The sequence below is a fragment of the Sabethes cyaneus genome, chromosome 1 (assembly GCF_943734655.1).
Source record: "Sabethes cyaneus chromosome 1, idSabCyanKW18_F2, whole genome shotgun sequence".
In the NCBI taxonomy this organism is placed as follows: Eukaryota; Metazoa; Arthropoda; class Insecta; order Diptera; family Culicidae; genus Sabethes; species Sabethes cyaneus.
The window spans coordinates 41,505,510-41,520,011 of record NC_071353.1 but is presented as its reverse complement, the minus strand read 5'-3'; the positions used below and the strand labels follow the sequence as shown (position 1 = coordinate 41,520,011).

Here is a 14,502-nt window from a genome sequence, read left to right as displayed (position 1 = left end):
TTGGTCCGTTGTAGACCGACCCTCCATGAAGCCGGCCTGGTAACTTCCCACAAATCTATTGGCTATTGGCGATAGTCGATGAAAGAGGACTTGGGACAGCACTTTGTAGGCGGCATTCAGGATAGTGATTGCTTGGTAGTCCTCACAATCCAGCTTATCACCTTTCTTGTAGATAGGGCAGATAACCCCGTCTTTCCACTCCTCCGGTAGTCGTTCCGTATCCCAAATCTTGACAATCAGTTGATGCAGACAGCTGGCCAACTTGTCCGGGCCCATTTTAATAAGTTCCGCTCCAATGCCATCCTTTCCCGCTGCTTTGTTGTTCTTCAGCCGCTGGATGGCTTCTTTAACTTCCCTTATCGATGGGGGTGGCACATCTTCGTCGCTTGCTGCACCAATGTAGTCACTTCCTCCGCTATCATGGTCTTCCGCCTACACGCCATTCAGGTGTTCATCGTAGTGCTGCTTCCACCTTTCGATCACCGCACGGTCGTCAGTCAAGATACCTCCTTCTTTATCTCTGCATATTTCAGCCCGCGGAACGAAGCCTTTGCGAGATCCGTTGAGTCTCTGATAGAACTTCCGTGTCGTGAAGCGGTACAGCTGTTCGAGTTCTTCGTACTCCTTCTCCTCTTGGTGGCGCTTCTTCTCCTTGAAGAGTCGGGTTTGCTGCCTCCGCTTCTGTTTGTATCGCTCCACATTCTGACGGGTGGCTCCACGCAGCATTTGTACCCGCGGTGCGTTCATCTCAGCCAATATCTGCTGGCATTCCTCGTCAAACCATTCGTTACGTCGATTCGGTGCCACACTGCCTAGGACGTTCTCCGCTACGCTGTTAATGGCTGTTTTCACGGCATTCCAACAGTCCTCAAGAGGGGCTTCATCCAGCTCACCCTCTTCCGGCAGCGCGGTTTCGAGAGATAACGCGTAGTTTTCGGCGACCTCCGGTTGCTTCAGTCGCACTAGATTATACCGTGGCGGGCGGCGGTATCGTATGTTGTTCACAACAGATAGTTTTTGACGTATCCTTACCATCACTAGGTAGTGATCCGAATCAATGTTAGCGCCCGGATAGGTTCTGACGTCGATAATGTCTGAAAAGTGCCGACCATCTATCGGAACGTGGTCGATTTGTGATTCTGTCTGGTTGGGTGATCTCCAGGTGTACCGATGGTAGAGGTTATGCTGGAAGAAGGTACTACGTATGGCCATGTTCTTGGAGGCGGCGAAGTCGACAAGTCTTAGGCCGTTTTCTTTCGTTTGCGGGTAGGCGCTGAACCGTCCAATCACCGGTTTGAATTCCTCCTCCTGACCAACCTGAGCATTACAGTTCCCGATGATAGTTTTGACATCATGCCTTGGGCAGCGGTCGTATTCACGCTCCAGCTGCGCGTAGAATTCGTCTTTGTCATCATCGGTACTTCCGAGGTGAGGGCTGTGCACGTTAATTATGCTTATATTGAAGAATCGCCACAATAGATCAAATAACTGGTCGTAGTGGAGAACGCAGTCGAGAACTGCACATTCGGGGGTTGATCGGCCACCACCCGCTTCTGCATCTCGCCCATCACTATAAAAGCTGTGCCCAGCTCGTGTGTATTACCGCAGCTCTGGTAGATGGTATGACCAACTCTATACGTACGTACCATCGTTCCTTTCCAGCATACCTCCTGCAGCGCTACGATGATGAACTTGCGGCTCTTCACTTCTTTAGACAGCACGTGAGTACTTCCGAGGAAATTTAGAGACCGATAGTTCCATGTTCCTAATTTCCAATCGTTAGTCCGTTTTCGTCGCCTGGGACTTTGCCAATTGTTCCGATTAGAGTTATTATTATTACTTAAGGAGTCCATTGCTTTGGTTTTTTTTAGTGGTTCAGGCTTGCGAAGCCCGCAACCAACCCCACAGTATCGCCAGAGGGCCAACGTAGCTCGAAGGAGCCCTCTTCCCCTGTCAACATACGACCTTGGTTTCCACCGGGGTTGGTTACCCGATCTCCACCGAGGTTGCTCGTACCCGGCTGGTACTACGAGGATGTAGGGGTAGGAGTTGCTAGGTAAGAGGCTGTGAACCACTGTGGGGTCTATCTTATGCTCAGTGCACAAGGCACCGATGGTACGCAATACCAAGCCGTTTACCAGCCAATTACGGCAATTACCTATACAATAGTTTAATAAGCTATTATACAACAAAAATGTTACTTGGGTTGCCTCCAACAGCGCATAGAACGCTTTCTTTTCGTCGTCGGGTCTACCTCAGTATGGTCAGTACACGGTTGTGGTGTTCTAGTTGAAGAAACTGCTTTTTATTCTTAACATAGGGTACGGGAGGGTATTTTCAGCCCATTAAGCGGTAGCCTTAATAATATTCAGAAATTACGTTGAAACTATATTCATTCGAGACAAGATTATACCAGTTGTTAGAATAATATTGATTGAATATCGGCGTGCATTTTGGTTTTAATGAAACGATACTAAATTTGAATTATAGTCGCGAGAAATTATGAAGTCGCTGCGGCTAAATTGGGCCCATTTTCTATTGTCGTGTCTATGTTGTTTAAATCCGGCTGGCCGAAAAAGCCTGCACAGGGATTACTGGTTTTCAAAAACAGATCAAAAGAGAGACCGATGAATAACGTGTCAGTATTATCTACATGTCGGCTCAGTGAAGATTACTAGTTTTGCAATGAATACAGCGTGCTGCTGGCGTTAGTGTATCATTGAATCGTTCATATACACTAGCACCAGAAGCAAGTGGTTGCCACTCAAATACTAGCTATGTCAACACGATAGAAGAGTTTCAGGCGCAACTGCCTCACACATTGGTAGTAGTGTAAATAGAATATGCTGAAATTAAAAGCAAATTGCTGCAAATTGCTAGTGAATGAAAATTGATTTATATTTCCATATCAGAGGGGTAGTTTTGTGTTCTTCCGTGATAAAAAGAAGTAGCATTGCTCTGTGATACCATATTCACAATTGTTTAGTTTCTAGAATAAATAAACGTGATCATAATTGTGTGTTTTCCAAACTATCATCAAGAGCAGATACGCGATAGCTTCTGTTTTTTCAGCCTAATTACGTGCTAGTGGAAAAACAGTGGTTTTGATGTTTATTGAATAAAATTTAGCAAATTACTTACATTTTTATGAAAATAGTTATAACATATTAAAGTCTATGAGTGCTACATTCGTTTCAGTATTGTTATGTAGCGGCAGTTTTTATTTGGGTAAGCGCAGCCAAAAAACGAAATGTATGCCGAATTTAGTAGCGCGCTGGAAATACCCTCCCGTACCCTACATATTCTCGCATTGATCGCCTTCCAGTCCATTACGCGACCATATATTCTGTCCATCACTACGAAGCCGTGATATCGATAGCAATAGCGTTAGCGTGATAGCGATCTGCAGTTCCGGGTACCAAGCATCCATTCCATGTCCTTATTTCGTCTGCTTCGTCCATGCTGAATGTTCCTAGTCGTATTTTCTTAATTGTACTTTGTATTTTAAGATTCAAGTAGGTTGCCTTTCTAAGATAGGCTACCGATTCTCGTGGAGCTGCCATCTTATAGTGCCGAGACAAGACAGTGGCTCCTTTCCTGTCGGTATACAACTTTAGTTTCCTCCGGGATTGGTTACCCGATCTCCGCTAAGGTTGCTCATATTCCGGTTGGTACCACGAGGAGGTAGGGATAAGAAGCTAATGGCAAAGGGGTCTATATTACGCATTATCCAGCCGTTCATCGACCAGTAGGAAGGGGAGTAATGGGGAAAATGACTGGACCTTTTCATTTGCTATGACTCTTGTTTGAAAGGTGTCATTACTTATAGCGAATTCATAAATTAACTTGGGTTCGTGCTAACTCGAACCCGAAATTTATGAACGATACGGGCAGTTTGACAGATCGACCCGTAAACCGTAATGCTAGACAGTTTTAACCCGCGCTTCAAACTGAATGCTGTCAGTTTAACCGAGACGCAATCTCGGTTAATTTATGAACGCTTTGACAGCACTTCGATTAAAACTGAGTGCTAATCGACCTGAACCAGGTTAATTTATGAATTCGCTATTAGTAGATCACTGTTGAATAGTTTTGCAATCCGATGTATTCTCTGGAAGCGCACAACTGATTGCGACAATTTTAGTACGACATGAAAGGTCTTATTATCATCAAGTTCAATCCAAAGTTTACTTAGCATAGAATAATAAGCTCAAAAGTTATGCATAAAAAAGTGGCTTGGTCTTAACCAATCGAACGTTTCTCAGAGATGGTCAAACCGATTTTTACGATATTAGTCTTGTTCGAAAGGTGATATAACCTCATAGATCGCTATGAAATTGTTTTTCGATTGAACATTTAATTTGCAATCGTTTTCGACACGTTAAAATTTAAAATAATTTATATAATTAAATTGCACACAATTATAAATAGAATGAGCAGTCTGATGTCTGATGTTTTTTTTTAATCATAACCACTCTTATACTCAATCACCGAATCAGTTCCGTATCATAGCGATAGCCTGCGCATCGTTCGTTGGCATGATACGACCGTTCGCGATAGACGGTATGATACATACATTTTTCTCAACCATCTGACGTGTGTGTGTGTTTTTCACTGATCGTTCGGTTGTCCAGCATTAGCAGATATTGTACCCGATGGGATGGGAGAACAAAGCGGAGTTTTATTACATCTTTCTGGCTACCATCACATATCGTCGCGTCAACTTTCAGCGCTGCATAGCATTGTGGGTCCCTGGACGGTGATGACCGGGCTCCGCAATGCTCTCGCTAGAGGTTTCTGGTTTTCCGCTGCAGCGGACGGACGGATAGTTCGCCGGATGTGTGCAGGCGCTCTAGCACGGATGCACCGAGCAACTGTGCTTTAGTCAGGACATTCGCTTATTCCGTGTCAGACTACTGTCATGCTTCTGGCAAGGTGCGAAGTGTTTAACACTTTTAGATGAACAATTCATCGATACCGGAAAGTGTGCTTTCCAATGCGGGCAGTGATGTGCCGTTCTTTTGCATGGCGAATGGACAGTTGTAAGGGTTTTGAACTAAAGTGTACGTTATTTAACGAGCTCTTCGCCGGTTTCATAACGATAGAACATAGAAAGGTTTGAAAACCCACTAAAATTCAACTCGTTTAAACTCGATGAGTTTAATTTAATTCGACAGTACCGTCTCAAGCGTGAAAAATTGGAAAAAGTTGTGTATGTTTGCTGAATAAAGCTGGGCTGTATATTTTGTATTTATAATGCTATACGAGTGCTATCCCGTTGGTAACCAATGAGAAGCTTTGTAGCTCCGGAACTACAAAAGATACAGCAAAACTTCTTTCTGCAATATTGCAGATAATAATTAGTTCTACTACTGTTCCATATTTGACTTTGACTTTGACTGTCAAATGAATCAAAATAGAGTCAAAGGGATTCAACCATCCCTGATCTGAAGTTCATAATTTTGGATACTTGGAAACTTCCGAAAGTGGAACCAGCAAGAATGAAGCAATTTGAAGCATGTGGTAGGGTTTATTTCTAATTCCCGTCGTAGTAAGGAAAACCACTTCAATTTTCATCATTGCTTGGATGGATGTATGTAACGAATAATCCAAAAGCTTGTGCTGATTGGCTTTAAACACACTTACCTTCCGATCCGTGCACTTTAATTTCACTAAAAAGCGATTATTATGAGCATTTTATTGAAATTACGCAACTGACTTTATTTCTTAAATTCGTCGTACCGTTTTAAAATCCGTGCATCAAAATTTTTCATGGTCCGAACTAAAAATCACAATAATGTTTACGAAATTAGCGCGCATGTATTTGTGTAGGACGGCATAACAAACGTTATTCAGCAAAAATTTCTTCTGGTCATGCAAGTTTTCCCAGTTGCAGAATAACAACAATACGTTACGTGAGTTGTTATCATTTTATAAATGACGGGAATTGAAACGATTAGTCGATATTTTCTTCTTCGTCGCACGAAAAAACGTAGGAAATTTGGCTGCTAGGAATTCTTAAATAAAAAAAGCATTTAAATGGATCTCAGCTCACTTTGATTGATAGCGTATGATAGTCAACCAACAAACTAAAATATTAGGGAATTACTAATTTTGCATTGTATGTCATAAAAACACAGATATTTTTAATAATATGTGTTGGGTAGGACGGAAATAGGCAATTACGACGAAGCAGCAACATACCCTAAATGCGATTATTCTACGTTGTGAAATTTCTAAAATGATTTAAATCCTGACTGAATTCTTGATACCAATTAAAAAATCCCACTCAAATATCCCTTCGCATCTACAATACAACAACGAAGACTAAATATTTGAGTTAATTTGCTAATTTGGCTAATCAAACGAGCTTCTCGGCCCGTTTCTCGTTGAAGTGTTTCCAAATTATAAGCATCTGAGAAAACGCCGTTAAAAAAAGGAATATTCCCTTTAGTCATTTTGCCATCCAACAGATGCCAGCCAGAGTGGTCGCTTCTAGATTGGTGTGATTAATAGAAAAACTTCCACTTTACTTAACGGCTTGATTCTTCGCATCTACCGAAGATCAGATACTGTTTTTTAAGCAAATCTAAACCCCAACGCCGCCATCGGTACGGTGTGTGTTGCACAGCAGCGGAAGTGTCACTTATTTCCTTGACATTCTAGCAACAACCCCCTGCTGACAACTGGTAATTAATCATACTCACAGGGGATTAATTCTCCGCCTTCCGGGCACGTACCAACGAAATGAAGTCATCGAAAGGCACTCAGCAGTTGATCGGTAACGTTAAATCAGACTCCGATCCTGTTGATGGAACATGTGCTAAGCTTACCCGGCGGGGATTGCAACAGCATCATTCCAATCATTTTCCAGTTTTGGTCGAGAAAAAGTTTCCTTTTTCCTCATTCTGCAGTCCCTCTTAATTTCCGCATAAAAGTCTAATTGCTTTAGTTAAGTATCACTCGAAGACAAGCAAATCGAATTATGAAGCAAGAAGATTGCACACAGTGGCGGAAAAACAGCTCACTTCGGTGGTGGTGTTCAAAGATGGTAATCAAATTCAATATGCAATAATTTGATTAAATTACAGTCTAAGATATCATCGTGAGGACCCACACAGGCTCTCGATGTCCGCATTCGAACACCGTTGCTAACCATTTATCTGTTTTTCTCCTTTTCCACCTGGCAGGACTCGTTCAACTGGCGTCAGAAATACCAGCAGAAGCAACAACAATAATAGCTTGAGTCACCACCCAACGGAAACGCCTTGGAACAGCAGCAGCAGCAGCAGCTGGCAAAGCCGCACAACCAGCCCAGCGAGAGACAGCAACTTCACAGCGATGTCAAAGAGGAGGAAAATTGTTTACGGCTGGTTTAATTTCATCTTCTTATGCTGGATAATGTTCGCCGAACAGTTCGTTAGCGGTAAGTAAAGAATGAGAGCTAATTTTGCCCCAAACTTTCGGTGGTCGATCATTATGAAAATGGGCGAGGTGGGATTTTTGTTTTCTTGCGCGAGTACCCACTCACCGTGGGGAGGGTTGAAGAGGCGCACGATAGGGTTACAGTATGCCGCAGGCTGGCCAAATTGCTTGAAGTGTCTGTGCCTGCGTGAACACAAATAATGTAAGGATGATTAAAAGGTGGTTAAAGGGGTATTGCTTACGTACAGGTTGTGGGCAAAACTGTGTTTAGTTGAACTGGGGAAAGAAGTCTGCAGCAGAAGTGTTTTTATTATTTTTCATTTATTTTTTTGGATATTTTTTCGAATTTTTGCCATTCTACTATATAAATATAGTATAAATAGTATAGAATAGTATAAAGGTATAGGAGTCACTCAGAAAATCGAATATTGAAGGGAGGTCCGGTGGGCCAAGTGTCAGATACCATTCGATTCAGTTTCGAATAATCAAGAGATACCAGGAATTGACATTCCCTGGAGCGCTCCATGCGCCGCACAGTGGTTCAAACAGCGAAATACGTGATCGTGTGGTATTGCGCCGAAACGTGAAGATTTTCGCATGTAGTGTCTTTAGGAACATTTCTTGGTATAATAAGCCCCTTCTTGTGAGAGAAATCTTTGGGTGATTAATTCCCTTAGAAGTGAGATACGAAATTTATTTTCTCATATATTCGAGATACAGGTGTGGTACTTTCGGCAAAGTTGTTGTAAATATTAATACAAACAACTTTGTCAAAGACACCATACTTGTATCTCTTCATGGAAATTATCTATTAAGCGTTATTCGTGGGCAAACCCTTTAAAACAGTTTTTAAACCCTGACTTATTCTGGTCAATTTTTACGTGTTCATAGTGTTCTAGAAAGTTGTTTATCTTGCTAAAATCAACGTTTCTGTAGAACATTATTATATGTTATTTTCTAAAGTTTCGGAGATTTTGAGCTTTTTTGGTGAAAAATAGTACTTCTTTGAGCTTAAATATTTCCCAAGGTGGCAAATGGTGGCAGATCAAACAACTCCTACCTAAAAGTACAACAAAAAGCCAGTAAAAGCAAGTATCAATTGATTGTATCTGTTTGTATCCTCAAAAGTTATAGTTGTTTTAAAAATCCATCTCAGTCATGTTTACAGAACAATTAAACTGTACTTCGGATGCAATAAACGCCATTTTGTTTACGTTGACCATCGCTTTCTACCAAGTTAAGTTACCAGCCATTTTTCGCCTGTTTCCGATTCGAAAATTAATGTAAATTTAAATTGGACGCAATTAATAAGAGAAAAGCTTCCAAATAACTAACTTAAGTCTATTTTGTTCAATTTTGCATTGATCTCTCCTTCCGCATTTTTCCAAAACAACAGTTGATGATGAGTCATCTCACCTACACCTTTATTTAACTTAATTAACTATATATGACGTACTGCTTACTTAGTCATTCCGAGAAAATTCGGTCTTTCATGACTCGGTCTTTTGTGACTGTTGTTGAAATTCGGCCATTTGAATTTCGGCCATTCGTGATTCGACTATTTGTGTTTCGGCCATTCGGTACCAGCCAGAGTGTGTTCTTTTGAAAAGACACCAATCGAAGGGATTCAACAAAATAGGCATAAGTAAGTTATTTGGAAGCTTTTCTCTTATTAATTGAGTCAAATAATTTTAAGGCTACATTTATTTTCGATTCGAAAACAGGCGAAAAATGGCTGGTAACGTAACTTGTTAGAAAGAGATTGTCAACGTAAACAAAATGGCGTTTATTGCATCCGAAGTACAGTTTAATTGTTCTGTAAACATGACCGAGAAGGATTTTTTAAACAGCTATAACTTTTGAGGATACAAACAGATACAGTCAATTGATACTTGCTTTTACAGGCTTTTTGTTGTACTTTTAGGTAGGAGTTGTTTGATCTGCCACCATTTGCCACCTTGGGAAATATTTAAGCTCAAAGAAGTACTATTTTTCACCAAAAAAGCTCAAAATCTCCGAAACTTTGAAAAATAACATATAATAATGTTCCACAGAAACGTTGATTTTAGCAAGATAAACAACTTTCTAGAACACTATGAACACGTAAAAATTGACCAGAATACGTCAGGGTTTAAAAACTGTTTTAAAAGGTTTGTCCACGAATAACGCTTAATAGATAATTTCCATGAAGAGATACAAGTATGGTGTCTTTGGCAAAGTTGTTTGTATTAATATTTACAACAACTTTGCCGAAAGTACCACACCTGTAGCTCGAATATATGAGAAAATAAATTTCGTATCTCACTTCTAAGGGAATTAATCACCCAAAAATTTCTCTCACAAGAAGGGGCTTATTATACCAAGAAATATTCCTAAAGACACTACATGCGAAAATCTTCACGTTTCGGCGCAATATCACACGATCACGTATTTCGCTGTTTGAACCACTGTGCGCCGGTGTGATTGCCAATCATGGTTAGCGATGATATCTCGTCGTGGGGTTGGATCAGGGCTGCGAATTTTCAATTTCAATATTAAAATTCTGATGAAAATGAATGCAACTATTAGTTAAAATCGGCATCATAGCATATCAATCGAAAAAGAAAACAACGCGCTGTACCCGAGTGAAGATTTATTTGTGACGAGTTCATACACTAGGTTCTGTCACGTATTGACTGGTGCATTCAAAATCAATATCACTAAGACGCTGATGATATTGAATGCCTAAAATTAAGAAGTGAACAGCATCTTAATGATATTGATATTGTGTGTCAATCACTGCTCAATATATAAGAATGACAGCTATGTTCATACGGCTTTGTGTGTAAGTTAAACAGATGCAAGCAGTCGAGAGAAAACAAATGTAAATGAGAGCGAAAAGGCTTTCTATCAAACGTGATCCTTTATACTGAGGTAAAAAATTTTTCGGCGTTTGAATTTTCAGTCGAAAAATTGCACCACTGGATTGGATACCGTATTGGTGATACAAAGATTATGATTTAATGTTGAGACGTTAAGACTGCAGGATCGTTGCTTCAGGGGGACGACTGTTTTGGCATGCTTCTATTTGCTATTGTACAGCGTAGAACTTTTCTGGTGGGATTACGTTTGTTTCTGGAGTGCGTTTTAGATTATGCTTTATCGATTTTACCACCGCTTCCCACAACCCACCGAAGTTTGGCAATCGTGGCGGAATAAACTTGAAGTTGATGCCATTATTTGCTGCAGCTTGGGGTATGACGATTTCTGGTATTCCTCGACGTGCAACTAAGTGACGAAGCGCACCGATGAACTCATTCGTTTTTTGATCAGAAACCATCTCCATGTGGATTGCCTTCGTTACCAGACAAACAAAAATCAGAGGGGTTGTGTACAAGACACGACCGCATATATAGGTGACGCAGGACTACGTAAGTCTCTTTGTAGTGATAGTAGCATGTGTTCATGCTTGTAATCATTCGATTCTTCATGTATACATGCTATATGCAACATATATACATGCTACATGCATTGTATGTAACATTTATCAAAGTAGTAACATTGAATACGTTCAAGTCTCAAAAGATTGTGCATTTGAAAACAATTTACCAAATCAAGAACATAAGCTATTACTTTCCTGCTACCTTACTGAAATTAAAGATTGTTTTTATTACCCATGGTTTCCCACGTTGAAAGGATTTTACCAATTCAGTCCTATTTTATCAACAGCACATCTTTTCACTACATTTCTAATGAAACGGCAAGCATGCGTATTCATACAGAGCCGTATTATAACCGAACATTCAGGCTGTAGCACATTTTTCCAACTCAGATTTCAAATTCGCCTACGTTGAATCGTCTCGCAGTAAAGAATTTGCGATCTGTTGGGACATCATACTTATGTCATTTTTTCTGGCACACTTTCCTAACACAGACATCAGATTGTACTCTGTTTAATCGCGTTCGTAAGAAATCTGTTGGCACGAGCGGGCTTTGTCACTCTCTATGGCGTACTTCCCAAGCAAGGACATCAAAATGGTCTAGGTTGAACCGCGGTGTTAAGAAATCTTGTTGAAATGAGGAAACTTTGTCACTTGTTTTGGCTTACTTCCCAAGCACAGATATCAAATTAGTATAGGTTTAGATCATCGTAAAGAATCTTCCAACCAATCACGAAGCGAGAATTCTGGTAAAACATAGGTTCATTATTTTCAATTTTTCAATAGTTCAACATCAAGAATCCATACTTTTCTTAATTTGGGTCAATTGTTAGAAGATTTTCCGATCGATTGGTGTAAGAATATTGAAAATCGATCGGATAACCGCTGAGCTATTAGCGCTCAAAACCTTTCATTTTTCGTGACGCTCGCATTTTTTGATTTTTTGGAATGACACCCTATCTCAAAACTTGCCGTAAGACGTAGTCCTACGTCAAAAAATCACAGAGCATATTCTAATGTCGGTTTTTCTATGCAGGAAACGGATTTTAAATGGGTCACAATAATCGGCTCCGACAAGAGCAAAAGGTGAATATGGACATGCATGATCTGAAAGAAGGTCTCCCATTATTTGTTATCGGATTGTCGGTTTAACACGAAAGCAAAAAACACAGCTACGATTTATATTTCTGCAAAGGGGTTTCAAACGAATTGGCCAAAACCGCTCTCGAATACTGGCGATGAGTATTTGCTGTGCAGCATGTAACGCACTATGACGACAGTAACTTACGATTAACGATTGAGTGTTTTCTTCCAGTGGCTGGCGAATGGCTGAATAATTCGCTATGACGGCGCCGCAGTGAAGACACCTACATTAGTTTCGAGTATGCGTGAAGTAGAATAGCGATTTGTTAAAGAGTGCAAAAGACAGAAGTATGTCGGAAATAATTTTCACGCCTTCAGCTATGGGCAGTTCTGTAAGAGGAAAAGAGGTCGTGCGGTGCCGTCATAGCGAAATTCTTACCGGTACCTTGGTACCTCACATAATAATGGTTTTCCGTCAGATCATACCCCTCCTTTTCTTATTTTTTCTCGAAAGTACTGCCGATACGAATAGCAACGGTGTAAAAATATATTTGTTTCATTGACTCTAGAATTTACTACGATTTTTTAAACAATGCAAAATTGCAAGAATGTTGTTCTTTTCACCAAATCAAGAATATTGAGTTTTAAAAAATGCGTTTCGGCTGCACTGTTTATCAAAATTTTCAGATTTTCTGGCAGCATTGCACAACAGATTTTGACATATGTGTATCAGCGTATGAGTGAAATGGGCAAAACGAATGAAAAGTTAATGATTACTTTCTTTTTACCTTTGTTATACTATAACACGTCAAAAAACACGAAATTAAACCGAAGCCCGGAGAGCCGAGTCACATATACCAATCGATATGGTTCGACGAACTGAGCAATGTCTGTGTGTGTATGTATGTATGTATGTATGTATGTATGTATGTATGTGTGTGACGCTGCATTTTCTATCGCCTGTTTCTCGAAGATGGCTGAACCGATTCATCCGCCATTACTTTTGTTTGAAAGGTATTATTGTATATCACTATTGAATTGTTTCGTAATACGACATTTCGTTTTAAAGTTATAAGCAAAAATGTGAAAACTACGTGACACGATTTTCTCCGGAACTACAAAACCGATTTCAACGGTCTTAGTCAAATGAAATCAAATTTAAGGTCTTGTTATCATAAAGTATTCTACGAAGTGTTATTGAAAACAAACAAGTAGTTTAAAAGTTATGCACAAAAAACTGTTTTGATAAGATAACTAGTATCTTCTGTTTCTCAGAGATGGCCAAACCAATTTATGCGCTATTAGTCTTATTTGGAAGCTAATATAGCCGGATAGATCTCTACTGATTTGTTTTTTGATTGGACGTGTAATTACAAAGTCATGAGTAATCTCATACAGGACATCAAAATTAACAATAACTTATAATGATTTTAACCAAAATAATTTATCTAGTTTCAATTTTTTTTAGTATCAAATGAGAGGTTTTAACACTGTCAAAAAATATTTAAAGATAGGTAATTGATGATATTTATTGAAGAAAACTTTAGTGATATGAATCTTTGAAACCAGATCTCAAAAACGCAATAATTTATTATTGCGTTTTTTTGACGGGTGTGTCTTTGGAGCAGTTTATTAATTAGATATAGCGCATTTTATTACACTATTGGAGTGACCTTGAATCCCCCTAATAGGGTGATGCATATTTTTGTTTGTTAAATGTGTCAAAAGAAATATTTTGTCTTCACAAAAATTGTAGAACACTCTCAAATAAGCAACTTTGCTGCATATGGTAACTATCTATCTCTTACTGGTTGCGAAATATAATGATTTGTTCAAAGAAACTGCTTAAAAATCAAGCATCAGCATGTTAAAATTCACTATGACGATTGTTTATCAGTAAGACGCATATGTATGATAAAGAACACAGCGTTGACAAACATTTGAATTAAGTTCCGAAGACGTGTTGATTTCTATATGAGCATTTCCAGCTTGAAGCGCTTCAAAACCATTTTTGACTCGATTATTTTTGATTGTAATAATTGTAATTGGACTGTGAAAATGTGAAAATAGTTTCATTCTAAACCTAATATTTCCAAATACACCTATTAGCAAAAGAAAATAAAAGGGATTGACAAAACGAGTCTTTCCTTTAAAAAAGTAAATATTACTTTTAATCGTAGGGAGGACCAACCGCCTCCAAATTAGGATTTTTGCTTTGACACTTGGTCGTTGTGAGATGCATATAAGTCTGTCTTTTTACGGCGAAGATGCCCAAACAACAATGTGAGTTACATTGTACTCTTATGGCGGTTTTCATGACCAATTTTGGTCTGAAATGCAATCATAAGAGTGCAAAACAAACCCAAATTGTTACTTGGGTGAGCACAACCAAGCCTGCGGATACTTGGCGTGAATTGACCCTAATCAAATAGAAATTTCAAATACATACTTCAAAAAAATATTAGAAAAGTGTCCATAAGTAATTCTTTACTAGATTTTAGGGCATAATTTAATCTACATACTTAAAAAAAAGTACCAAATTCGGTAAAATTCTCAACAGCTCAACGTTCGATAA

The 14,502-nt window shown here is 39.4% G+C and overlaps 1 protein-coding gene across 1 annotated transcript in view; it reads left to right on the top strand.

The window, feature by feature from the left end:
- The window catches only part of LOC128733188 (uncharacterized), a 599,692-nt gene that overhangs the window by 520,657 nt on the left and 64,533 nt on the right, over positions 1–14,502 (top strand). The window contains exon 4 of the mRNA XM_053826862.1: positions 7,191–7,426. Within this exon, the coding sequence (XP_053682837.1) occupies positions 7,191–7,426 (236 nt within the window). The remainder of the gene's footprint in view (positions 1–7,190; positions 7,427–14,502) is intronic.